At 38.9% G+C, this 25,407-nt stretch overlaps 2 protein-coding genes across 5 annotated transcripts in view; one reads left to right on the top strand and one right to left on the bottom strand.

Moving 5' to 3' along the window:
- Elk (Eag-like K[+] channel) overlaps nucleotides 1–25,407 on the bottom strand; it is a 390,053-nt gene that overhangs the window by 43,654 nt on the left and 320,992 nt on the right. The window lies entirely within an intron of this gene.
- Nucleotides 838–11,588, top strand: LOC109038822 (uncharacterized). 2 transcript variants are annotated; one of them, XM_072296346.1, is made up of 6 exons: nucleotides 2,830–2,968; nucleotides 5,160–5,349; nucleotides 6,663–6,821; nucleotides 8,294–8,446; nucleotides 9,165–9,326; nucleotides 11,347–11,588. In XM_072296346.1, exons 2-6 carry the CDS (start codon nucleotides 5,218–5,220, stop codon nucleotides 11,521–11,523), a joined length of 783 nt encoding a protein of 260 aa, XP_072152447.1. In that variant the 5' UTR covers nucleotides 2,830–2,968; nucleotides 5,160–5,217; the 3' UTR covers nucleotides 11,524–11,588. The 2 variants fall into 2 exon arrangements, with proteins under 2 accessions (XP_018909573.2, XP_072152447.1); XM_019054028.2 differs by lacking the exons at nucleotides 8,294–8,446; nucleotides 9,165–9,326; nucleotides 11,347–11,588 and adding exons at nucleotides 838–1,104; nucleotides 1,744–1,896 and having other exon boundaries at nucleotides 2,804–2,968; nucleotides 5,109–5,349; nucleotides 6,663–6,799.

The following is a 25,407-nucleotide window of genomic DNA, read 5'->3' as shown; positions in this document are numbered from 1 at the left end:
ACGCGGTAAAAAAACAGCGTGCATCTCTAGAGAAAAAAACGTGAAAAAGCGGCTGTATCTCTTGCGTGCATTAGGCTGATTTTGGTCATTTCTATCCAGTCACTCTTTCAAATTTAACAGAATACTCGGAATTTTACGCCTTCAAAATGCGAGGTATCAAGATTTTCATTTCCCAAAGGTTTAAGAAGGCAAAAATTATTTTCTCAGGGTCGTTACGTGATCAAAGATGCAAGGATCGATCCTGGTCTAGTGGCGCCATTTTGGGGTGGCGCGTCGAATCAAGTATTGTGGAAACAGCGGATTCTCTTGAAAGAAAAAAATCAGCTTATCGGATGCGTGAACCTTGGATTTCGGATTGTCGACATGCGAATAAGATTCTAGAATATAAACCACAGAAGTATAATCGTTATGGAAAAACGACGTATGAACATCCTCATGTTTTACTTCTAAGTAAAATTACCTCTCAATTAATGATATGTCATACGGCCAAAAAAACATAATTTACAATTAAATCCTGGCAAAATTTGTTATTCTATGCATCAAATCCACTCCAGAAAGATAATAAAGGTAAATTAAAAATTATTCCGTGACTCTTTCGTCATTTTTCCTGACATTTTCCGGTTTTTCCAGTATTCCCTGACTGTGGCAACCCTGCATATAGGTATTTTAGCATTTACTTGATGCAAGCGATCATGGAAACTTCAAACAGTCCTTGCGTCAAACTTAACGGTATTAAGACCGCTTAAGCTGTCACCCGATTTGCTATTCATGGCCGTCGACGGACATAAACCGCGGAGTCGGAAAAGAAACAAAAAAAAAAACAAAGCAGCTGCCGCGGGCAAAATTTGTGGTTGATCACTATCACTGATCTCGATGCTTGCACACAGATCACACCTGCTAATAACAGGGTGATTAATTTGTCAACGGCCAGGCTTAGCAGCTTACCAGGGGCGACACCTGATATCGAGTCAATCGCCGCACTGGATGGGCACTCTGTCTGCTGGGATGGTGCTCCCTGGAAGTAAACTGACGCTTTCAATCATTCTCATCATCAATACCGTGTTCTGGGAGTTGGTCTTCTCCGCAGGAAACCCTCTTTTTCAGGTAAGACGTTCATAATATGTTAACGGTTGCGATGCAAAAATCGAGTCTGTACCTTACAACATTGTTTTTCGTTTTTAGGGTTTGCGTGACCAGGGTGTTGAGAATGTTAACGACTTTACTGAGCCACTGTACGTATAACAATCTCACAACTTCAAAAAATACTAGGGGGCTTTTCTCTGATCGTTACGCGTCTCAGGCGTTATGCGTTATGCGTTACGCGTTACTCTTATGAATTTATATTACAGAGTTTGATTTGTAAGCAAATGGATATTGAATTTTAAGTGACAGGATGGTAGAATAGTGCAAGATTGACCCTACCGTCTGAGGGGCTCGGAGGACAAGGCGCGTAAGTGCAGTTTTTGCAACTTTGAGAAATATATGTGTGAAGTTTCGGAATTACATGGATCTCTATGGCGGAGAGAAAGTTCAAACTGACTTTTTGATGCTTAGAAATTGGAATTTGGGAGCGAACTTTTCACAGAATATGCATTGAGACTAATTTTACTTGAAATCATCAATACAGAAATTGTTTCAAAAACTGCACTTATGCGCCTTGTCCTCTAAGGCCTTAAATTATCAAACGATTGTCATATGCGCAGTCGAAGAATATGAAATTAGTGGTTTTACTCGTGTTCTCAGAACAGGAAAGTGCTCAGCGTGTTGCATTTTGACAATTGCGTTGGTGAAGAGTATCCCTTCAAGTTTGTTAAATGGTCCTTCATCCGGAACAGGACGACAATCATCATTAACGGGGAAGAGATTATCACAAGGAACATAGATGAGCCGTTGACGGTAAGTACATGGCTTTGGGCTATTACGAGAAACTGATAATGAGATGCGTTGAAAAAGCTTGTGGTTAAGGACTGACAGTTTTATGAACTATAATTATTTTGCCAGAATTCGCTTCTAGAACCCTTTCTCTCACTTACAATCAATTAGTATCTGACTTGTTTCTGTGACAAGTTTTAAGGCACAATGGTAGGCCAATTTGATACTAATTTTCCATGATGCCTGATTTTTCATTTTACGAATGATACATCGAAAAAAAAAGAATGGTGACATCTACTATAAGTCTACTTGTTTTTTACAAAGTGATACCATTTAGTGAAAATAACCAGAATTATGGTAGTATTCACAAGAACGTTGCTTATACTTACCATAATGGTAAATGCTACCATAGAGTCTGGTGTTTATTACCATTCTCGTAACACTGTGTCAGAGTTTGATGAAATCTACCATATTTTTTTTCAGTGTATTTTTCGGGGGGTCGTGCAGCTTGCTTCTAGATTTTGGCGACAACTTTATACTGAAAAAACAGTTCGGTTATGGTTATGAACTGTGAATTAAAGTAAAGTTCCTATAAACCGTAATTTAAGTTCCTATATTAGCTGTATGCTATTCGGTGTATGTAACCGTACTGTAGATCCTAAAAACCATAGCCTCAGTTTATGTGACCAAGTTTTTTGAGTTTGGTTTGATTTGAAACCTTAGATGCATGAACTGAGGCTGCGGTCCCTAGAATCGAAAAGATATTTACAGGAACTGTATAATGCGGCCAATATAGAACATCATACTTTCAGGCTCATATGACAGAAACGTTTTCCAAGGTTTGAATTGAGCCATCGAAAAGTTTAACAGGTTCAATTGAAATAAGTGAAGTTTTCAAAAAATCTTAACAGGAACATTAATGCGCTTGCAGATTTTCTATCGGATTGAGAAATGCAACGACAAAGCGAATCCTGATACCTGTGAATACTACAACACATGGAGATGGGACAATCTTTGCACTATGATGAAAGTGCTGCCATTCATTTCTACGACCCGTAACCTTCACACTCCACCTCTTTCGTGCCCATTCAGGAAAGTTAGTGTTCCACCAGTACTTATTCTGCTGTTATGATGTATTTAATCTATTTCTGCACCCAAACGCAAAACTAAACAAGTACGAGTAGTTAGGGGATCGAATTGTCTCGTATATTTGCGGTAGGTAGCAAGTTGAGGCATGAATGTTGAGTTTGTTATTTGATCGCCGATTGATGGTTTGCACCGTTGAGACATTAAAGGAGGCTGGCTTGAGCAGTAGCAAGGCGAGAATGATCGATCATCGATATTTCTCCGTTTGAAGCTGTGAAAAAGAATCGATTATTAAGGCGCTCGTTTCGAACACTCTATTTATCGATCCTCATGCATAGGTTTAAAGGCAGATCAATCGATAAATCGTAAAACATGCCACGTCACTGGGCTCAAACCTGCTGTGAAAAAAAGCTCAACTTGCGTACAACTTGAGTTTAGAGAATAATTTTTTTAGTCGAATGAAGCGCTACGTTTCGCAACTTGCGACGGCAGGACTAGGACTTGACGATCGAATCATGAGTCCCTTTATACTGAGAGTTAAAACAATAGGAATCCATTTCTGATTGGTTCCCTTATTTTAGGTGTCCATAGTGTCACGAACGGGAATGAAGATTACATTTTCACCAATTGCAAAAATTATAATCTGGAATGGACCGGGGAATCACGGGTTTGGCAAGGAACAAATGGAATAAGAGAAGGAACAAAGAAAGGAATTTGAGAATGAGCCGATCAAAGATTATGAAAAACTTTCAATTTGTGTAATCTTCATTCCCGTTTGTGACTCCATGAGGGGGGGGGGGGGGGAGGCTGTCTTAACTCTCAGTATAAAGGGACTCTAGTAGGATCATGAGTCTACGTTATTGACACAACGTCACGAAAGGGAGCCTCGCATATCATTTCCCCGTGTTGTCACACTTAACGTCAGAAATCTGACAAGATATACGGATAGACGTAAGATTACCCCGCACCGAATTCGCGTGACTTTTCTCACCTCAAGTGGCACTTGAGGGTGATTGGAGTTGGAAGAGTGTATGACTGTGACGTAAGCTGGCACTTGAATATGATGGTTCGTCGGCTAAACAGCTCACAGAAAATTCGGACGCGACTGTTGGCTGACACACCAAATAATTGGCTGCTGATCCTTTGACATCTGGAGATGATGCTTGCCGTTCCATACTTTAGCGTGTCTCACACACCACATTTTTTCATTGTACATTTTAATGCCAAATTTGTCTGGCTGAGCTGCATAAAACATGGTAAAATGATGAAAAAAATCGAGCTACAAGCCAAAAATAAATTAAACAAGTTATTTGTACCAGCCAAAAATAAATTAAACAAATTATTTGTTTAATTTATTTTGGCTTGTGGCTCCATTTTTTTGAATCATTTTACCATGTTTTTTCTTTGTTAGGGCAAATGGAACTATCTGTAAAATTTACACAGTTGTGGTTGAACGACGCCGTCATTAAACTCACACTATCTGTAAAAGCTGAGGTTTTCCAGTTGCATGGGTATACAAAACTTATATTTTGGGGTAATGGTAGGAATATCAGATCCAGTTGTCCCTTCACGGATTTTTAGCGCTGAATCCCAAAATTATGTACAACTGTTTTTCTCCAACACATTAGGAGTTTCCAAAGCATCAAATTGCTCACGAAAAATCCTGTTGTCTCGGGATGTTTCGATTTTCCAGGAAATCGTTACGTGATAGAGTAAAACTAAGGGCTGCCCCCTGGCCGCTACACGGCCCAACCCCCAGTAATAATTCTCGATCTGTAAACCATACTAAGGTATCTCGTACCATACTAAGGTATACGTACCATCACTAAGGTATATGTGCTATTATTATAAGTTGCCTTTACTACTATAGTGGTGTTCCATATGAGCCACTAATTGGTTTATAAGCCATAGCTTTTTCTCAGTGGCTACGCGTTTGTGTATTTAGCGGTATCATTCAAAATAGAATTGAACGAATAAGGAAAAGTTCAATTCGCATACATTGTACGGACATCGCAGCATCGACTGCTTGCAGACATTTTTTATGAACTTGAGAGTTGATTTAAAGGGGGAAAAATTGTTGTTTAAATTTTACACAATCCCCTCTTACAGGAATCCTATCAACTTTCTGATGCATGCCATTTTTTACACAGGGACATTATTACGTGAGGAATGCCAAGTTCGATACATTCTCTCTCCTGCAGTTTTTGCAGACAGTCGGTAACAACAATCGAGCTATGTGGAAATTTCGGATGGAGATATATGAAAAGGACCAAATTGTCTGCTGCTTGGATTTCTCTATTCAAGTCGTCAACTTCAGAACAAAAAACTCGCGAGGAAATACATCATCGAGTCATACGCAAACAATTAGAAAAGCAGATTTTATTTGATGAGGTACCCCTTCACTTATATTTTAACTCCTTTCTGGGAAGGTCCTTTTACCAGTGGCGTGGCGTGATTTGCGATGTATCGATTGATATGCCGTTCAAACCCATGGAAAAAGATCGAGTATTCGGGCGTTTGCAACAAACACCATAATAATCGATTCTTTACCACAGCTTCAAATGGGATAATATGGATAGTAGATTAACGCTCCTCGCCACTGCTTAAATGCTTATTACCCTTTCACAGTTTTTCTCATCGTCGAGGATTACTAGCTTTTTTCCTATACCGAATCAGTGACGCGGCGCGTATGCTTTGATGTGTCATTTGAACCAACGGAAAAGGATCGATAAACAGGGTATCAGTTATCAGGAACAGATATCAGAAACACCTTGATAATCGATTCTTTACCATAGTTTCAAATGAAGAAAGATCATTCATGCCTTGCCAGTAGTCACTTTGCCGAATGTAGACAGTTACATGTATATATGTCGCAGGCAAATAGTGAAATCAGGCATTTTGTCAAATGCCTAGGCTGATGGTCAAATTTTGACGGTCCACAAAATTTCATGAATTTATGGCGAAGAGCTCACGATTTTTCACTATTTTTGGAAAAATAACTCATCAAACCTACGAACTCTTTTGGTCTCTTCCTCTTCAATTGCCTCTCATATTTTCAAATGTTGAAATTCCAAAACTTCTGTATTTTACGACCTGCTGAAAATGTCAAGATCAGTGTCTCTTCAGGAGCTAACAATTGTTTAAAATACTATTATGTGTGCAAATTTTTACTGAGAATTTTTTTCTTTGAGGAGCAATGAATTATTTTGTCTGAAATTAGGACAAGAATCAGAATTTTAATCTAAGTTAGAATATCTGACTATTGCCTAGGCATTTGACAAAATGCCTGATTTTGCTATTTGCCTGCGACATATACATAAATTAGATTTCAGAATATAACCTGTAATTAAACTTGATATTAATGTTTTGCTTTTAAATTATCATATTTTAAGTTTAGTCGTAGATTCTGAAATGAAATAATAACATGTAATTTTAAATCATTCCACTTGGAATCATGCGTTTTAAAAACTGGCCATAGAATGTGTGTGTCAATACAAACTTTTTTTTGACAGTGGCTAGGACAACAATGTTTTTGAAACAAATAAGAATTTTTCTTAAAAAAGTCGATAATTTTTCGTCCGAGATTTGTCAGGTTAGCAGTAAGTTGCCCGTAGAATATTCATACAGGCCATAATTAATGATGATAATGATGCCGTCGCTGGCATTATCAGGTAATTAATCAAGTGCTGGTACTCACTAATTAGGTGCTGAATATACGCAGCCGAGTGCCGCCTGATTTTTCTGGTCCATCATCTGTCACGGCGGTATGTTTATTTGGCATTGGCATGATTTTTTTGACGTTCGCAATTTTCTGCACGTCTTTGTTGCATCTCGTTTCTTCAGCAAGAACTCCAAAATTCCGGGTAAGATGTTAAGATGAATGATTTCATTTCTTTATCAATAATTAAAGGCTCCGCAGCGTTTCAGTTTTAAGCTATATTGTCAGAATTAATTTACAAAATCGATGTAGATTTCGTTTTACTCAGTAGGATTTTTGCGATGTATACAACTGTAATAAAAGAAGGATAGATCCAGAAGCATGACCCTCAAATTTTTTAGTAGGTTAGTAGACGATGGTGAAAAAACTAAATGACTGCGTTACGTTTATTCTGTTTACACCACGTGGAATAATCTGCAATTAATGTCAATGTGACTTCGAAATTCGATCAATCATAGTTATTGAAACTTATGTTGAGCAAAATTAAAAAAATAACGATGCTATCAATACGTTTTTTATTTCTTCAATTTGAAGGACGCTCAAGTTGCAGTCGCCGTTATGGAGCGTGAGTGCCATTTATTTATTAAGGAAGTTTAACCAGGAAACGCGCGAAAAAATATTAGACGCAAGCTTTTATTGACTGGCTGGCCGTTATTTCCTTGACCAGCTGTAAGAATTTACTTTGGATTTTGCAGACAATTAGCCAAACAATACTATAACATTTGAAATAAATTAAAGTGGGAAATAAATTACACGAATTCTGAAAATATTTAAACTTTATTTGCACGAGAAAGTGGAATCGCTATTTTCGCCTTCAATTCGCCGGTTAGGCAAAATGACTGTTCTGACGCGCGAATAGTGGTATCATGGATTTGCAAATGGAGTTCGCAGTCTTTCGCGTTTAAACATTTGAGCTTCATTTTTAATTCAAAAATAACTTCACTAAATTTTCCAGTCCGTCGCTCTATATTTGCGGAAATATCACGGTTGCGCATTCCGATATAGTATGATAGGCTGAACGCGTTTGAATGTATATAGGCTGTCCCATGATGACTGTTAACCGGTCTGGTTTGGTAAAACCGTGTTAGGCATAGAAAATCAAATTGGTTTGTGAGAGATTGAAGTCCACATATCATATTGAAACTGCGTTTCAATAGTTGCATGGTTTCCATTGTGTTAGTTATACATACCATGGGCTGCTCATAGTCCTTTGGTCATTATCACTTCGTCTAAAACCGGATCTACAGACAATAATTTTGGGACAGCCTCTGTATTATTTATATTCTTAGGTTAGTGGTTCTTGCAACAGAAATCAAAAATTCGGCTTTGATAAATTAATTGTGTGGAATTACTATCGTTCTGCGCGGACAATGGTTCCGATACACGGTATATAACCACGGTACTTTTAAAAGCAACGTACAAACCCTCTTAAACCTTACCAACTTTTACAAGCCGGTCTAAAAACTGCGAGACATGGCTTTCACAACTCAGTTATTAAAATTTCGGACTTTATAAACTTTGGAAAACCTTCAAACAGCATATTCCGACATCATCAGTTGATATGCTTAAAGCATTTAAAACACATTCGGATCTGAGATTATAAATTGTTGGTTACAGAATCGGAAAGCACTCAGCGTTGAGTACTTTGAAAACTGCGAGAACCAAGTTTATCCAATAATGTATTTAGGGTGGTCGTTCCTGAGAAACGGAAGCACGTCATTCATCAACGGAGAGGAGGTCGTCTCAAAGGACACGAGTGAGCCGATAACGGTAAGATTTACGTTGGATTTTATAACTACGAATAGTTAGTTGGTTAGTTATTTTATTTATGGGCTGGCAGCATCCTAGGCTATTAATGTCTTTACAAAGAATTTGGAAGATGGGTGTATCTGTACATACACTGTATTATCTCATGCCGATTATGAATACCTGACAATTTCTTCTTACATAGATTTAATGTGGCAGATATATTAGGTGCTGGCCCTGTTCTATTTTCAGGCAAGATTCACTAGTTCAGAGACAGGCACTCTACCCACATGAAACGTCTGTCTTTTCACCTGATAGTCAAGTTATTTAGGTCCAAAAAATCCTTTCAGAGTAAAAAATGGACGTATTTCTGTCAAACGGTACGAGAGACAGGTGGTGAAGAAGGTGTGTGCTCGTTAGTCAAACCCCGTAAGAATGAATGGGAATAATAATTATTAAGCACCAGTGACGTCAGCGGCGACGAAGCCGCTTTGTCAAAATTTTCACAATAAAAAAAGGGGGGGGGGGAGCACAGAAAAAACGATGATATTTAACCATGCATAGGGCTAATTTTGCGCCTTTAAGGAAATATAATGATGTGAAAATATGATATACGACGATATTATACAAATACATAAAAATAAGAGCAGCGTAAAGAAGCGATAAAAAGTGATTCACTGCTTTGTGCGATATAGTCGTGCACGACACGAAACCTTAAATAATGGGAATGCTTTCGTTCTAGGCACTTTTCCGAATTCACAAATGCAGAGACAAAAACGTAGAGACCTGCGAGTATTACAACACTTGGAAATGGGAAAGTTTGTGCACGGTGATAAGGCTCGTTCCTTTTTTGAAAGGCTACCTGGAACTCCATACCCCGCCTCTTACCTGCCCTTTCAAAAAGGTAAGCTCTCGTCAGGGATATCATAGGAGGAGTGATTTCTGCTCTAACCTTGTCCATAAAATGATCTTTGAATAATCCGAACATATTTATTAAGAAGTTATTTCCTGTGCTCGGATCTCGAATTGGTCGTATTTCTGCCAAACGGAACTATGGGCATTAAGCCAAGAGCCCTGAGATCCGTAAGAATAACAGGGCTCACGTCATAATGCACTTAGTTCTGTTTGGCAGAAATAAGTCTAATTTTATCTCACTGGCTGTTTTTTCTTCGTTCTCCTCTTAATCTTCCCACTACATGGTTAAACATTTCTTCACCGTTCCGTCAAAGCAGCTCATCTTAACATCTGACTGTTCACATAAAATTTATGTTCGTCAAATCTTAGAGGCCTGACCATTGGAGTACCAAATCCAATCTTGGAGCACCTTCCATTGGTATCACAGCAATGATGGAATCTTTTACTTTCGGAGCTCCAACATTCAACTGTTGACTTCTACTAGGTTGATGTTTGACATGTTGAGAGTTTCGTTTTGCAAACAAACCGAAAGTGGTTGAATTGGAAAAAATAATGATTTCTGACCACCTGGCTCACGACGTCACCTGAAGCTCATCATCCACCTAGTAGGTAGAAGAAATAGCCGAAAACAGAGTGATGCACTGGAAAAAAAAAACATTGGATCTAGAGTCCAGACTCTTGAAAACATTGACAAGAAAAAATACTCGTGATTCAATCGGAGGTTTGCTTAAATCAAAAGGAAATCCGCTCAAATTAAGAAGCTGCTTCTTGATTTAAGCAAAAATCCGATTGAATCAAGAGTATTTTTTTCTTGTCGATGTTTTTAAGAGTCTATAGAATCTACATCAAATGTGTTTTTTTCCAATGTGACTGTTGCTCCCTTATAATGGACCACTAGACAAGGTACGAATTTAAGCGATCTGATACATGCTTCTTAACCAGAATTTCACGTGGAAAACGATTCACAAAACGAAAATTACAGAAACCAACTCCTAACGAAGATATTAACGTTTTTATTTCACATTGGTTACGAGGAATTTGAACTGCCCGCTCATGAGAAACTCAAAACTCTACGTGAGTCAAATCGCCCACTACAACGGTTTCAGCAAGCTTCTCAATCGAGCAATGTTCATTTCCCATCATGTGTTGTCCAAACTATTAGCAATTTGCTATAACTGAGCCAAAGCGTCAAGATTAAGGTTGCCAGATTTTTATATCGCAGAGACTGTCATGATAACGTTTAGCGCGCGATGTGAATCACGTAGAGCATTGTGTTTTCATGAGCGGGTGGTTTAAATTCACGCATTAAGAATCATTAAATATCTTCGTAAGGAGTTAATTTCGGTAATTTTCGTTGTGTGCATCGTGTTTTACGTAAAATTTTGGTTAAGAAACATGTATCAGAATGCTGAAATTCGTACCTTATCTAGTGGTCCATTGTCCACGAGAAAGTGCTGAATCCCCGAAAGTAGAAGTTTCCACCTGCCGCCAAGAGGCCAGTGGGCTTGACTAAAGCCCTCTTCCCCAAGATTTTTCTCGTACAAAGGTTCCTTTCAAGATCTTTAAGAATTGCTTACTTTATGAATTCGAATGAGAAACTTTTTATGATTTCCATAAAAAACGATCTAACGACTATTGCCAGTAAGACTACTGACGTTCATTCAGCTAATGTCCGTGAGAGCTGTTTAACAATTTGTGGGTCTTTTGTTTCGAAAGTCTTCGGGGGAATTTACAGGCTCAGATTTTACAACTTTTGCCTTTCGTAAATTTTTTTGACAATTGATCTGCACGCAATCGAGTTTCCGCATGATGTTGTAAGTCGGAACTGGAACCTTTGAGCCTTTGATTGACGGAATTTACTAGTAGGGGGGTGGAATATTTTCTTCTTACCACTCTCTTGATTCAGTAACATTCTCATAACGATGAGAGGTATGTTTTAAATAGTATATGAATGGATGTAATTGACGGGATTGAATTGTTTTGTATTAAATTAATTTATTGCGTTCCAGGGCCACTATTATTTGAGAAACGCAAGGTTTGATGCTTTTACCCTGACAGAGTTGCTGGCATCCGGCTCAGCTAAACAGCTCATGTGGAAGTTTCGGGCTATGATCGTTGAGAGGAACCAAACGACTGCTTGCGTCGACTTTGCGCTCCGAGTAGCAAATATCAGAGTTAAACTCTAGATACGTTTTTAAGCAATAAATATTAGGCTGAAAAATTATTAAAATAAATTTTCATAATTGAGGAATTTGCTGAATGAGATATTAGTGTTCGACTAGACATTTCGTCAATTTATTAGAAACCACACTTTTTGGCTCATTTCAGCAAAAAATAATTATGTACATTGAGCTCCTCTATTTAGGTAGGTATTTACATAAATGAGTTAGAGAATGTGGTTCCTCATTGCAAAATGAATTTCCATTATTCTTTGGGATACACGAGAGAATTGTCTGTCTAATTTCCCTAACCGTCTTGCTTCCCTTGAAAAAAATTGTTGCCCAAAGTATAATAATTTGAATAATTAACGTGGATTCCATCGGAGGGTTCTATCAGTATAAACATTTTGGTGGCCGATATTTAACTCTGGTAATTTAAAAAAACAAGGATTTATCTAGGATACTTTTTTACAATAATGTGTCCGTGATACTTCCAGCACTCATAATATTTTACACCGTAAAAAGAACACAATTTTAAGCATAAAAGATAGTATCATGTTCATTGGTTCATTCAAAGATTCTAATAAAGCAACCGAATGTACCAGATACACAATAACAGGTTTGTGATCTCGAATACCACATCTCATTCTTACGAAAGCAGTCAAATTGAACTCCCCGGCAATTCTTTTAGATTTTTAAAAGCTCGCGATAAATGCAACGAACGCACATATCATTGTATTTGGAATAAGATTTCGTTTAGAGAAGATCCATTCTTTATGAACTTCCAGTGATTATTGAATTTCAATCGAGGCCGGAACAGGGAATCCTGTGAATTTTATTAACTCGGTTGGCAATCTCACGCCAGTAAGTTGAATTGGCCATAAAATGATAAAAAATAAAATGAGAAAATCCCACGGTGAAGAATGGGACGCAGGGGCGGATGAGAGGAGGGTGGTAAATTGTGCGAGAAAATTTATGAAAATGAGAGAGAGGAGTTTTCCGCTGCCTCGGGATCAGAGCGGCTCTGATTTCAGATAATCTGCGGCAATGTTGCCTAGTGTGAGCAAATTTCCAAAATTTTCAGGTGACTGAAAAAATGCTCCAGGTTTGAAACAGTGATCACAGGGTGTATAGACATGCTGGCCGTCTTTTCCAGACCCAGGGACCGCTGGTTCTACATTCAAGACCTGCCGGTTGCTTGCTGAGAAAAGCCGCCGTAAAAACATGTGAATGTTGTCAAATTTCCTCTGGTAAAATAAGAATTTGCAGCAAAGTTAGAGAAATGTTTTCTTTGAATTTCTCAGGGAATATTCTTCTCAATAAAATCCAATTAACGTGCAAATCTCGTTTAAGAATTCACTTTTTCTTCTTCTTCGTTCCTTTTTTTTTAAATTATGTATTTTATTAGGGAAAATTAAGCAACTTTCAAATTTTCATACGTCGTTTATCCTTTGCATGGCAGTCTAGCTGCCGCCGCTCTAGTTTCAGTAGCCGGAACAAAGATCCCTATCCAGACCAGAGTGTGTTCGAACCCAAAATGCAAGTATGCCTAAATCGTCTGCATATTAACTTGTCATGTACGTGACCCGCCTTTCATTATTACATTTCATCTAGCGTTGAGAGTTCACTGATCACTTCATACGGCCAGTGTGTAATTTTAAAAGTCAAAAATTTAAAAAAAAAAAAAAAAAAAAAAAAAAAAAAAAAAAAAAAAAAAAAAAAAAAAATTAGAGGATACACGAGTTTCTCCACCACGGAGCTCTCCCCGCAAAAAATCGGTCACCACCCGCCTGCCGGGAGAGCCGCGGCGCGGCGTGCTGCCAGCGCCAAACGCGCACTAACGCCTGCAAACCTAATGGGCTATTTCACGCATTGCGCAATGCCTGAAGTATCCCCTTAGGTTTGCAGGCGTCAGTGCGCGTCGGCGAGCTGGCAGCACGCTGCACAGTGGATCGAAGGGTAGGGCGGAGCGGACATAGAGTTACCATGTGACTGTCGACCATCATATGATCCAGGGATTCATGTTTTCTAGGGTTTCTTTTAATCAATTACCATGTTATAAACAGTTTAGCCAGCCAAATTTGGCAATAAAATGTAGTTCCGATTTAACTTGTTTTGCTTACTTTTTATTCTTCGGTCCTGATTTTTTGTATTTATAAGATGACGATGATCATTTCGGACCTTTTTGGTCCATCCTCAGGTCACACTTGGCAATCGCGAACTCGCGAACTTGTCGAAACATAAAAATAAAAATTAAATAAAAGTATGTGTTATTGCGTTATCAGCGAGCGCTTATCACTATGTAATTGTTATTTTTATGTTTCGACAAGTTCGCGAGTTCGTGAGTGCCAAGTGTGACCTGAGGATGGACTAAAAAGGTCCGAAATGATCATCGTCATCTTATAAATACAAAAAATCAGGACCGAAGAATAAAAGTAAGCAAAACAAGTTAACGTATTCACCTGATAAAGACATGAACCCAGCCGACTAGTTCTGATTTATTTGCCTTGATTAATATGTATAGACACGTATTCCTTCGTATAAATATGGTAGTTGTAGGCACACTGGTGGTAGTGAAATCCTTGACTCTAGGTGGGATTGGATCGGACTGGCAACTAGCTCTGTGACAATGCGTAGAGTATCACAAAAAATCAAGGCACTTTAAGTGCAGATCGTGTTTCTGAGGTTAAAGTCTGTTATTTAAAATTTCACCGGAGAAGGAATTCGACGGATGTGTTAGGTCACCGTCTCGATCATTTACTTACTTACGGCCACCAGAGTACCGTAGCAGCCTATTTTCTGCGATCAATAAAAAAGGAACACACATACTCTCACTCTGTGAGCATTCTGAATTTGACCGCTTCGTTGAGGATCACCGCACTTTCCCACAGTTCCTTCATTTGCTCGGGTATGCAGCGCCATCACCGGTACCTATGTTCAAATAGTTTGAGTGACGCATTTTTCGTGTTATTAATACTGCCCTTTGCACCAGTTGCAAGTGTGTGTGAATAGTTGTTGCTCTGCGCCGTCATCATCACGTGTCCTTTCCCCTGCTCTATTTCCATGTTGTGATGGCTCTGTTGGTCCTATTTGTGGTGCTTCAAGGACTGCTTGAGCAACACAGCAGGAGAGAGGAGAGATGTGGACGAAAAACCATCCAAATCAATGTGTTTAAATGCTGCTCAATATGACCTGAATTGGAACTTGGAGTATAAGTAAGTCTCGAATGTCTAAGGGTTAACCAAACCGGGGTTATGGCAGGTTGAAATTTGTGGTTTGAATACGTAGATCGAAGACAATCTGTTTTAAAAATTCCAATCCGCCATGCTCAAGACACCAAATTGCCAGATTATGGTGTAACTTTTCGTTATTTGTTTCTTAGTCATTACCATACCATGTTATCATCACCATGTAATGTATCACCGCGTGTATCATCACCGGTTGTTTGGACACAAACGGCGTTCCATAGATGACCCCCACTTTCAACTTAAACTTGCAACGTGTGCAAAGGGCATACGAGTAGAATTGATACATAAACACTAACCAAAATGAAGATCAACTTGCGTGCAAAGACAAGACCGCTTATTAATTCTGATCAATATAGTTCATCGGGTTCGAAGCGTATTTCTGACCGGCTTGAAATTTGCATACACTAATCTTCTCATAAGAAGAAAAATCACTAAAATTCCCACGAAAGCTTGAAAGCTTTCACTTGAAAGCTTTTTTTGAGCTTGGGAGTTGATTTCAGAGAAAACCAGTGGCACCATCGTGTTTCTCGCGAACTTTGACTTAACAATCAACAGTCAAATCACAAATTCCTCACACATACAACATTTGCATTCCGACAACCTCTCAGACTCACAATCAGAGATGCCCTCCTCGCTCATTGACGGGGCACATGGGAGAATTACACGAGCCGCCCTGCGCCGTCCGCAGCGCGCATGGCGCACGACCTACGGTGTTTGATGAATGGCTTTTCTGCATTCAAGTTGTCACTTCACAAATGATTTTCTTCCAATTGTCCGAAAATAAGTCGCACGCAGACGTGAAAAGTCTCTTACTCGGAACACATAAGGAAATGACCAAAAACAAGCTTTTCAATGATATGTATTATTCAATCAGTAACTACTTATGAATGGTTTAACCACTTTCACAAAGAACACGATTCGCGGAATGAATATTATTGAAACCGTAACGTTCTAATTTCACATTGGTTACGAGGAATTCGAACAGCCTGCTCATTAGAAACTCAAAGGTCTACGTGAGTCAAATCGCGCACTACGACGGTTTCAGCAAGCTTCGCAATCGAGCAATGTTCATATCCCACCGTATGTGTTGTTCAAACTATAAGCAATTTGCTACAGCTGAGCTAAAGCGTCAAGATTGAGGTTGTCAGATTTTCATATCGCAGAGACTGTCATGATAACGTTTAGCGCGCGATGTAAATCACGTAGAGCATTGAGTTTTCATGAGCGGGTGGTTTGAATTCACGCATCAAGAATCATTAAATATCTTTGGAAGGAGTTGATTTTGGTTATTGTCGTTGTGCCCGTCGTATTCTACGTGAAATTTTAGTTGAGAAGCATGTATCAGAATGATGAAATTCGTACCTTGCCTGGTGGTCCAATTTTACTAAACCCGAAAAGGAAAGTTTCCTTCTGGCGCTGCGATATAAATGGACGGTCTGTATTTGTTCTCGGGTCGCAACATCTCTTCGTCAACGCCCTGCCGCCAACCCTTTACGGGACGTCCCCGTCGCCTCTTCCCAGGTGGTACCCAATCCAACAGATCATACAGATATCTTACAGATATTACACATGAATTTAATTTCTTCTGGATCCTGCCTACACCTCCTCATCCAGCATTCTACAGACAATATCTGCATAGATACCATACGCGTGCATTTTTTTAGACACCATGGGCCAAACACGCGCATTAAAGGGATCCGATGATCCTTTTTATAAACTCGCAACGGAGACAGCCATGGGTATACTCCTGATACAATTTTTATTTTTTTATAAAGTTGGAGGGGGCAGACTTGCAAACAACTAATCTATCATGGAACGTGTTTGAATATCCTGCACTGTTGCCAAGATATTCGTGGATAATGCATAATGTGTAGCCGAGCCGAGTTATTTTGCCGGGAAGATCGGCACTGAGGGGAGGGAGGGTTTTGGCAGGGAAGAATTAGACGATTTATCTTTTCAAACGGCCGATGCCTGTCGAAGTTGCGGGTTGTCCGGCTATAATTTGCGATGTTGAGCCAGGGGAAAAAATTGCGCCTCTCTACCGGGAGTTATTTTCACGGGATTCATATTTTTTGGGGCGTTCATCGAATGGATCATTACTTGATAAACTTTTAAAGCGTGTCAATTGCGGAGATTTTAGCGTTTATTGCGGGATGTGAGTTTACCCAGACTGATCATTGTTGGGATTCCATAGTCATTGAAATGAAAGAGTACTTGACTTAAAATGTATTTAAAATTTAACTAACAGTTCCAGTTTCAAAAATAAGAGGATTAATTTCAAGGGAAATATGTAATATTTACATTCAGGAAAAATGTCGCGTACTTCCCCCAAAATTATGTAGGTATGCTATATAATTGATGATAAAATTGTTTATAAAATTACACACGTTTCACAAAAATTTGGCAACATCAAATGATCAAAAATTGGGTTTCTCGCAGCATGGCTAACTGTAGTGTACTGGCAGAGAGAAAGAGCCTGGGAGGTTCTATTGATCAGAGTTATAGAAATATCGGTACAGATTCAGGATTAGGGCGCCTTCAATTTGAGCGATACTTCCCGCTTTGTCGTTAAGTTGGTTTAGTTGCGTGACCTAACTTGACCCAACCTGACGCTGATGCGATCGGTTCTCGAGCTTCGTGACCGATCAGAGTAATAAAATTCGAGCATATTATTCAATCATAGCGAAGACAAAATTTGTTCCAACGTCCCAGCATTACTTTTCCTGTATTATTTTTACAGAGAGACTCATCACATTTTTTTCCCCCTCGAAGTTCTCCGTGAATTTTTGTCACTTTGCGGGTTTGATAGGTAAGTGCAATCTCGGCTCCTGTCCGCTCGATTTTTGTTTTTGGTATCAAGAGGTATTTTTAACGGAGGATACGAATTTACAAAATTCGGAAATCAAAAATGGCGGATGTTGCCCAAAAAGATATCTCAGCTTCTGTTCAATCGATTCTAGTGATTCTTACAAATTTTTAGAAAAAGGCGTTATTTCTCCTCTATTTTTAAGAACAAAAAACCATATACATGTTAAGCTAATGATAAAGCAATAACCTTCGATCAACTGACATCCATGTATTGATACCTTATTGATAAGTATTTTTTCTAGTGATTGGAGAAAATCCGTTTTTTTCTTTTTTTCTCTTTTTTTTACACCAAAAACCATTGTGGATGTTTATATTGTATCTTAGGAAATGCTGAATGGTATAAATGCAAATCTGAAAATATATTAAAGTAAATTTAGACTGAAAATTTTCAATATATTGCTGATCGCTTCTCCACCACCTACGTAATACAACAACTTTCACAAAATTCTACAAAATTTTAAAGCCCAACACAGACTACAACCGAAAAATTTCCCAAGAGTATGTGTAAAATGTATGAGCTTCAGTTAGGAATACTGAAAACGGACGATATTCCGCCCGAGTATACCATCAATATGAAGATGTCAGTCTGTGGGCGAAATTACACGTGAACTGCACATCATTCGATCAAGTGCTTACCCACTTTCCTGAGTGCATCCTGCCTTCATTGAGGAGCAAACTCAATTTAATTTTCACCGCTCCATAAATGACATTATACTGCACATTATTACGCTTTACCTACACCCTCGGGGCGTTTCAGGTTGAATTGTACCATGAATTTCATTCTACTCCTTGCAACTGCTCTTGGCTCTTTCTTGACAGCAATTTGTCTACGTATAAACTACTGGTCTTCTGCAAAAAAAATGGTTCCTCAATGTAAGGTTGATGCATAGAGGAAAAAAAAGGAGGTGTTTGCATCTTGAGGTTTGTTTACCCTGTGACGTAGGTCGGTACAACCTGGCCAGCGAAATCCGGAATTCGAAGTATGAAAAACGGACCATGATATCCGATTCTTTTGCTTAAATCAACTCATGTTATAATGGGAAGCACTTTTTGTAGAATGACTTTTTTCCATAAATTACACTAATTCCAAGAAAATTGATGATAAACTCGTTGTACTGACCTACGTCATCCAAGATGCCCGAAATGCAAACACCTCCTTTTTTTTCTCTATGAGGTTGGTGGGATCGACCATCAACTTAACTTAAATGGACACCTTTGGATTAGTGCAAATAACCCGTTTTGAGAGCCAGTGCTGAACTAACTCCTAGGGACACACCGGAGTAATTCTCACAAAAACAAAAGTACTTAAATCGCAAATCCCTCACGCATGCAAGAGCTCCATTATTTTAATTCGCAACCCATCCCCCAAAAGTATACTCATAACAAGTGAGCTGATTCAATTGGTCCATTCAACATCTGGCCATTAGTACCTAGAATCAAGCGCGCAAGGAATACGACTTGTGGGTTGATTTTTTTTCCCCGCCGCACAGTGGACCGAGTCAACGGGAGAGGTCGGACATAAATTTATGGACTAAAACAGCAAATTTTGATGTTTATTTCGTCACATTTTAAATTTTAAGGGGAGTTTCGAGAAGAAAATTTCACGAGGAAACCAATGCAACCACTTTTAGAACCTCAAGGTTTTTTATAAACGGAGTTATAAGCTTTTAAAGTTTTCGAATTTTGTCCGACCTCTCCTACTGACTCGATTCACCTTGCGCCGATTCTTGGTCGATTTTGTGAGATGCGATGAAGAAAAAACAGCAAATGCGTGACTGCTTCTTCCGGTCAGCGAGAATGATTGCGCCGTTTACAGCTTCGACGAAGTCGTAAAGCTCACCAATCGACGGAGGAATCGATGAGAGGACTAAAAAAAGTCAAGGTTGCCCCGGACTGGTGAAACTTGCAATTGAGATGTGCTCACTTTTTTCCGGGTCACGGGAATACGGATGGAGGAGGAAATCGTGCCAAATTTACGCACTTCTCACGGTTTTTACTATCAACGCCGCCTAATCGAACCATTTTAACTCTTTCACTTCCGAGTTAGATTTTCACGCCGTGCTCTCCTATCTTAGGTTGGGAATGGAAAATCATAAAAAATGGACTTTTTTTAGGATTCTCACCTTTATTCTCTTATTTCTCAACCAAACAGTATGTGAGGGTGAAGATCAGTCACCAAAAGTTAAAGTTTGATATAAATAAATAACACCAAAAATGAAAAATTTTGATGTTCCAAGACGAGAATTCTCGTTCGGGGGGTCTCAGTGCGGTTACGCGAGGACGAGAATTTGCATCCGTAAGAATCAAAGGCTGAAGGCCAAAGGCTACGTTGAGCTTGAATTATTGCCTTGGGGGGGGGGGGGGGGGTCCTGCAACTTCGAGAGGTGATCTAGGAGCGTGCAGCCGTGCCAAAGAAGAGCACCTTGTGAGTCTCCACAAGTTGCTGCGTTTCCTTCGATGAAAAACTAAATCAGGGAAGCATGTGAGTATTCGTTTACAAACACTGGAAAAAGAACACATTGAATCTTGAGTTGCTTTGCGATGGATCGATTGATCTGTTATTTACACCTATCAAGAGGGATCGATATACAGGAGGTTCGCCACGAACACCATAATAATCGATTCTTTACCACAGCTTCAAATGGGGAAATATCGATGATTGATCATTCACGCATCGCCACTAGCTAGCTTATAAAGGAGAAAACTGAAGAACCTTTGGCAACTACAAATACACACTCGTAGGTAAAAAATAAAATATTTCATCGAATCCGGCAAACAGGGCGCAAACCTCCTCATAAATTACATCTCGTAAGGTCCTTTTGTCGGGGCAGAAGATCAAAGGGAGTGTCGCGGCTTGTTAGCTAAGCATGTTGGACAAGTTCAGCCCTTTCGGAGTATGGCGCGGCGTTAGACTGCGGATAGATGGGATGGTGAAAACGACCGGCTGGGCTGAAGAAATAGACATCATTTTTCACGGGAACAATACAACCTAGAGTCGCGGGTAGAGCTTTTGAAACGGGCATTTTCAGGGATTTGCCGCCAGTTAATATAACTCATTTAGTAAAACCTTTGTTTTACAGCATTTGCATAAATCTGCCGAGTTATCTAATTTTAAAAAAATATCAACCTCGACACGAAAGCAGCGCGGATTTGCCTCGGTAGTCAGAATATTCTAGCTAGGCAGCAGCCACCCCTCTTCTTCCACCTTTTAGGGGAAGTTTTTGAAGATTGGGCTGGAGTAGCTACTGCTACATAGAATAACTGCACCAAGCATTCTGCCGTGCTATACACTGGAAAAAAAAACACATTGGATCTAGAGTCCAGACTCTTAAAAACATCGACAAGAAAAAATACTCTTGATTCAATCGGATTTTCGCTTAAATCAAGAACCAAGCCTCTTAATTTGAGCGGATTTCCTTTTGATTTAAGCTTAAATCTGATTGAATCAAGAGTATTTTTTCTTGTCAATGTTTTCAAGAGTCTGGACTCTAGATCCAATGTGTTTTTTTCCAGTGTAAGGAAAAACGCCGTATGAACTTTCGAGAGTTGCCAAATTTTCCTTGATAAAACATGTATTTTGGACAACATTCATGCACATTTGAAATTTCCAGTTACGTTAGAGTAAATTGCGTACAAAAGTGCCTGAAAATGTTGGGAAAAAGGCTCATACGGCGTTCTTCCGTAGCACGGCAGCATTGATGATGGATGATGGACCCGAAGATACGGGTAACTCAGTTTGCGACGTGCCAGATTTTCAAGCATATTTTACTTTTCTGTAGGGTGATCGATCATAAACCCTCTCAAGATCAAGATTTATATTATAATTGTAATCTTTGAGTTGGATCTTAATTGCTTGGTGATAAAGTTTACCGCGATTATAAAACGAAAAAGTTTTGCATTTAAATGGATTTTTCTCTTGGGTTAAGGAATTGAGAATATACATTTTAAGCTCATTGGTCTGGGTTCATCGATAAAGCAAGTTGAAGCTCATCCATAAAAATACACTGAAGTACCTACAATAATGTGCTAGGAGGCGTCCCCGTGTATTGAAAAAGTCTCTACAGACGCATTGTTAATCAAAGTTCAAAAGAAAAAAGAAATTAAAACTGTGAAATGACTATCTTAAATTCTTCAAGTTATAAAATTGTGTTGCAAGGATCGTCGTTTTCCTCGAAAGAACGTAACTACGTTTCAATGTTGCCGAATTTCCTCTAGGAAATTGCATTTTATCGGGACAATCTTGGGCATTTCCAGCTGAAAATTCACTGATTTTTCCGTTGATCTAATGCAAAAATTAGGAAAATTTTGAACGGCAATTGTACAAGTACATTCTGGTACAAAAATTAATATTTTGAGTCAGTTTTAAAGCCTTGGAATGGAGTTACGTTCCTTGGTCCAGGCGACGACGAAATTAGAGACGGATCTGCACTTTGGCAACATCGGATTTCTTCCATTTAAACCTATGCTAAGTAATCGATTCTTGTTGGAGCACCTGGCTCTTCCAAGTATCGATACATTTCCATACGTTTAAATGGAGAAAAGACAATTTTGCCAATTTGCTGGATCCACCAATGGACGAAATGAATATATAGTATTTACGTTGTGAATTTGCGATAACCAGACTCATTCAGTAGGTATTTCACAATTTACATGATTTTCCTGTTTCAACCTCAATTAAAAATTCCTCAAAAATCGCATCATCTCAATATATATTTTAAAAAGTATGTAAGGCATCGTATTAAAATATACATTTACAGTTCAAAGATAATTCAACTAAGAAATGCACGCAAGGGCGAATGTACTTTGTTTACAAGTTTAGTGCTTTTCATTTGCATTCTTAAAAATAATACTTAATAAATAAATAAAAATCCCATATATTGCCCGACTAATCCGTTGAATCCAATTCGTAAGCTCAGATCGCGATAAATCGCCGCTCCTCTGACGTTAGGGCGTACCTCGATTTCTGTATAAGCCCCAAAAAGCATGGATTTATATGTAAAAAAGGGCTCCCGTGAAAATCAAGATACGCCCTTACGTCGGAGGAGCGACGAAATACGCCCCCGCAAGCCTTTGGAATGACATCGGAGAGTAGAAAATTTTTTAAAAGGCCAATTTATTACTTATTATTTCTGAAAAAAAAAACTGGCGATGAGAGAATTATTTGTACTACCGAGGGCATGCGTTGTTTGTCAATGAAACAAAACCTGTCTCGTAAATCAAAGTTCCGTGGGTTAAAGTGGAGGCTGGGGACCGTGCACCAGGGGAAAATAAACAACGTTCTCGCTTGCTCCTCTTACAGCCTCCAACTACAGATATTCCGGATAGCCATGGAGGGCTTTTGTGATAAAAAATTACACTTTCCGGCTGAAGTATCACAAAAGAGTTATATCCTGTGGGCAGTCCTGCAAAAGTTTAATTTTTGTTCATCATACCCCGGAGCCACTTTTATCACACCTGTTCAAGATTTATTCTAATAATAAGATGGACCCTCTCGTTATTTAACAGGTATTCCAAGTGCCTTGAACGCTTGCTATTCGGCTGAGTTTTCTTAAATTTGATAATCTGGAGGATTTATGCATCTCGCTCGAGCCAGTGGCAATTATTGGAAGTTGGCAATCCTATTTTTCCTCCATTTAAATGCATGTAAAATAATCGGCCCTCGGTACGGCAGCTTGCCTCACCTCAAATTTATATTTTCAATGGATTTACATGGAGGAAAACAGTTTGACCAACTTGCAAAAAATTGTCTCCCTAACATTTGTACACAATATAATCGTCTCCCTAACATTTGTACACAATATAATTGTCTCCCTAACATTTGTACACAATATAATTTGGCACACACTCTGGACTTTGGTCCCAGGCGGTCATATAGCGTTGAGTCGCTGGTATCGCCAGTATCCGTCATCTCTTTTTTGTGTTTCCTTTTTGTTACTTACATGTGTACTTGTTACTTGTATTTGTTTTCGACCAATAAAGAGTAGCGATTACGCCCATTTAAAAAAAAAAAAAAAAAAAAAAAAAAAAAAAAAACTTGCAAAATTTGCTTTGGCTCGCCTCGGAAGGTTTGTGACACCTTAAAACTCAAGAGACTTCGAGGAACTATTCAAAGAATTGTAATTACGAAAATTAAGGCTTTGCAAAAATCTTTCAAGAACTTTCAAAGGTGCACAAAATAATGGAGGGCCTCGAAGAATGCTTTAAAAATAGGAGATCTTTGATTTCAATACCGTTGATATCTGTTATCCATTCGGAAAGAGGCGAAATTGGATACCTTGCTGGCCCATGACGCTTTCGGACTTTTAGGAAGTTTGCACAGAAATAGAGGAAAAAAGCGAGAATTCCGAGCGGCCCCAAATAGAATGACCATGGCAGTTAGACAAATGCGATGAGTTTTGAGTACATTTTAGAATTTTTCACATTAATTTATTCCGTTAACATTTTCGATTTTTTTTTTTTGTTTAGATCTGATATTTTATGTGCAGGCTTAGTAATCCCTGAATGTTTTCTTAGATCCAATAGGAAGCTTACAACTTCGCATACTGAGGTACATGCTTCCCTAGTTCTTGGCGGTTTATAGTATGAATGAAGAACAATTTAGTCAGCCAAAGCATATACTAAAATAGCACTTTAATTTGGAGCTGCAGAGAAACAGAGAATTAATAAAAAAAAAACTCAGAACGTTTCGAAACGGATTACAATTTCGTCATCAAACAGAGAGGAAAACAAATAAAAATAAGTCGTCGGTTCTCTGATATTGCAAGACCGAGACTCATTATTATTACACTGGAAAAAAAAACATATTGGATCTAGAGTCCAGACTCTTAAAAACATCGACAAGAGAAAATACTCTTGATTCAATCAGATTTAAGCTTAAATCAAGAACCAAGCCTCTTAATTTGAGCGGATTTCCTTTTGATTTAAGCTTAAATCTGCTTGAATCAAGAGCCCTTTTTCTTGTCAATGTTTTCAAGAGTCTGGACTCTAGATCCAATGTGTTTTTTTTTTCCAGTGTAGTACATGAAAATGTAATTGTATCGTATGTGTTTCATATTATGAAATTTTACCGGAGTAAATTGGAACATGAGCTTTACCCTGAACATCATGAACTAACCGCTAAAGAGTGCTGAAAAGAATGTTTCCAGCAAGCGGATCCGTTTTCGAAACTACAGTGCAATTGGCTCATTTGTGCGGATGGTTGCCCGGTGGTTAGATGAAGGCGCAGAGTAAACAAAGGGTAGCCCTCTGAAAGCGAGTGAATCATGATGGCCGAGGGCACGAGCGAATTAATGAACCGCATCAACTTCTACCTGTCTCGCAAAGCGGCGCGGCATGCAGTTTGACAACAATTCCCCGGATGAAATGATGGATGTTGTGCCCCGCAAATCGCGCCTAATAAGCATTTGAATGGAAATGGGGGGGGGGTTTAGGGTTCAAAGCCCCTTTCGAAGCTCGAGGAACGGAACGAAACGAAAGTAATCTACGAGCGTGTTTTCGCTGTTAATTGGATCGCTCGGTTCGAAAATGACCCACCTTTGCAGAGAAAAAGAGCACAATTTAAAAAAAAAAAAAGAAAAAAAAAGATTGGAGCAGATAATGTTCAATGGTTTCGACATGTTTTTGGTTATTGTTGATTATTATAGGGAGACTACAGCAGACTTAGAGGCCCTGGTAAAAATTGGCAGTGGAATCTGTGTTCCAAAATACCATAGACCTACAGCCGGCTGTAAGATTTCCAATAGCTCCTATAGCCGGCAACACAATTTCTTATAGCCTTTTACAGCCGATGGCGATT

Source organism: Bemisia tabaci, chromosome 1, assembly GCF_918797505.1.
Source record: "Bemisia tabaci chromosome 1, PGI_BMITA_v3".
NCBI lineage: Eukaryota > Metazoa > Arthropoda > Insecta > Hemiptera > Aleyrodidae > Bemisia > Bemisia tabaci.
This window is presented reverse-complemented; position numbering and strand designations above follow the sequence as displayed.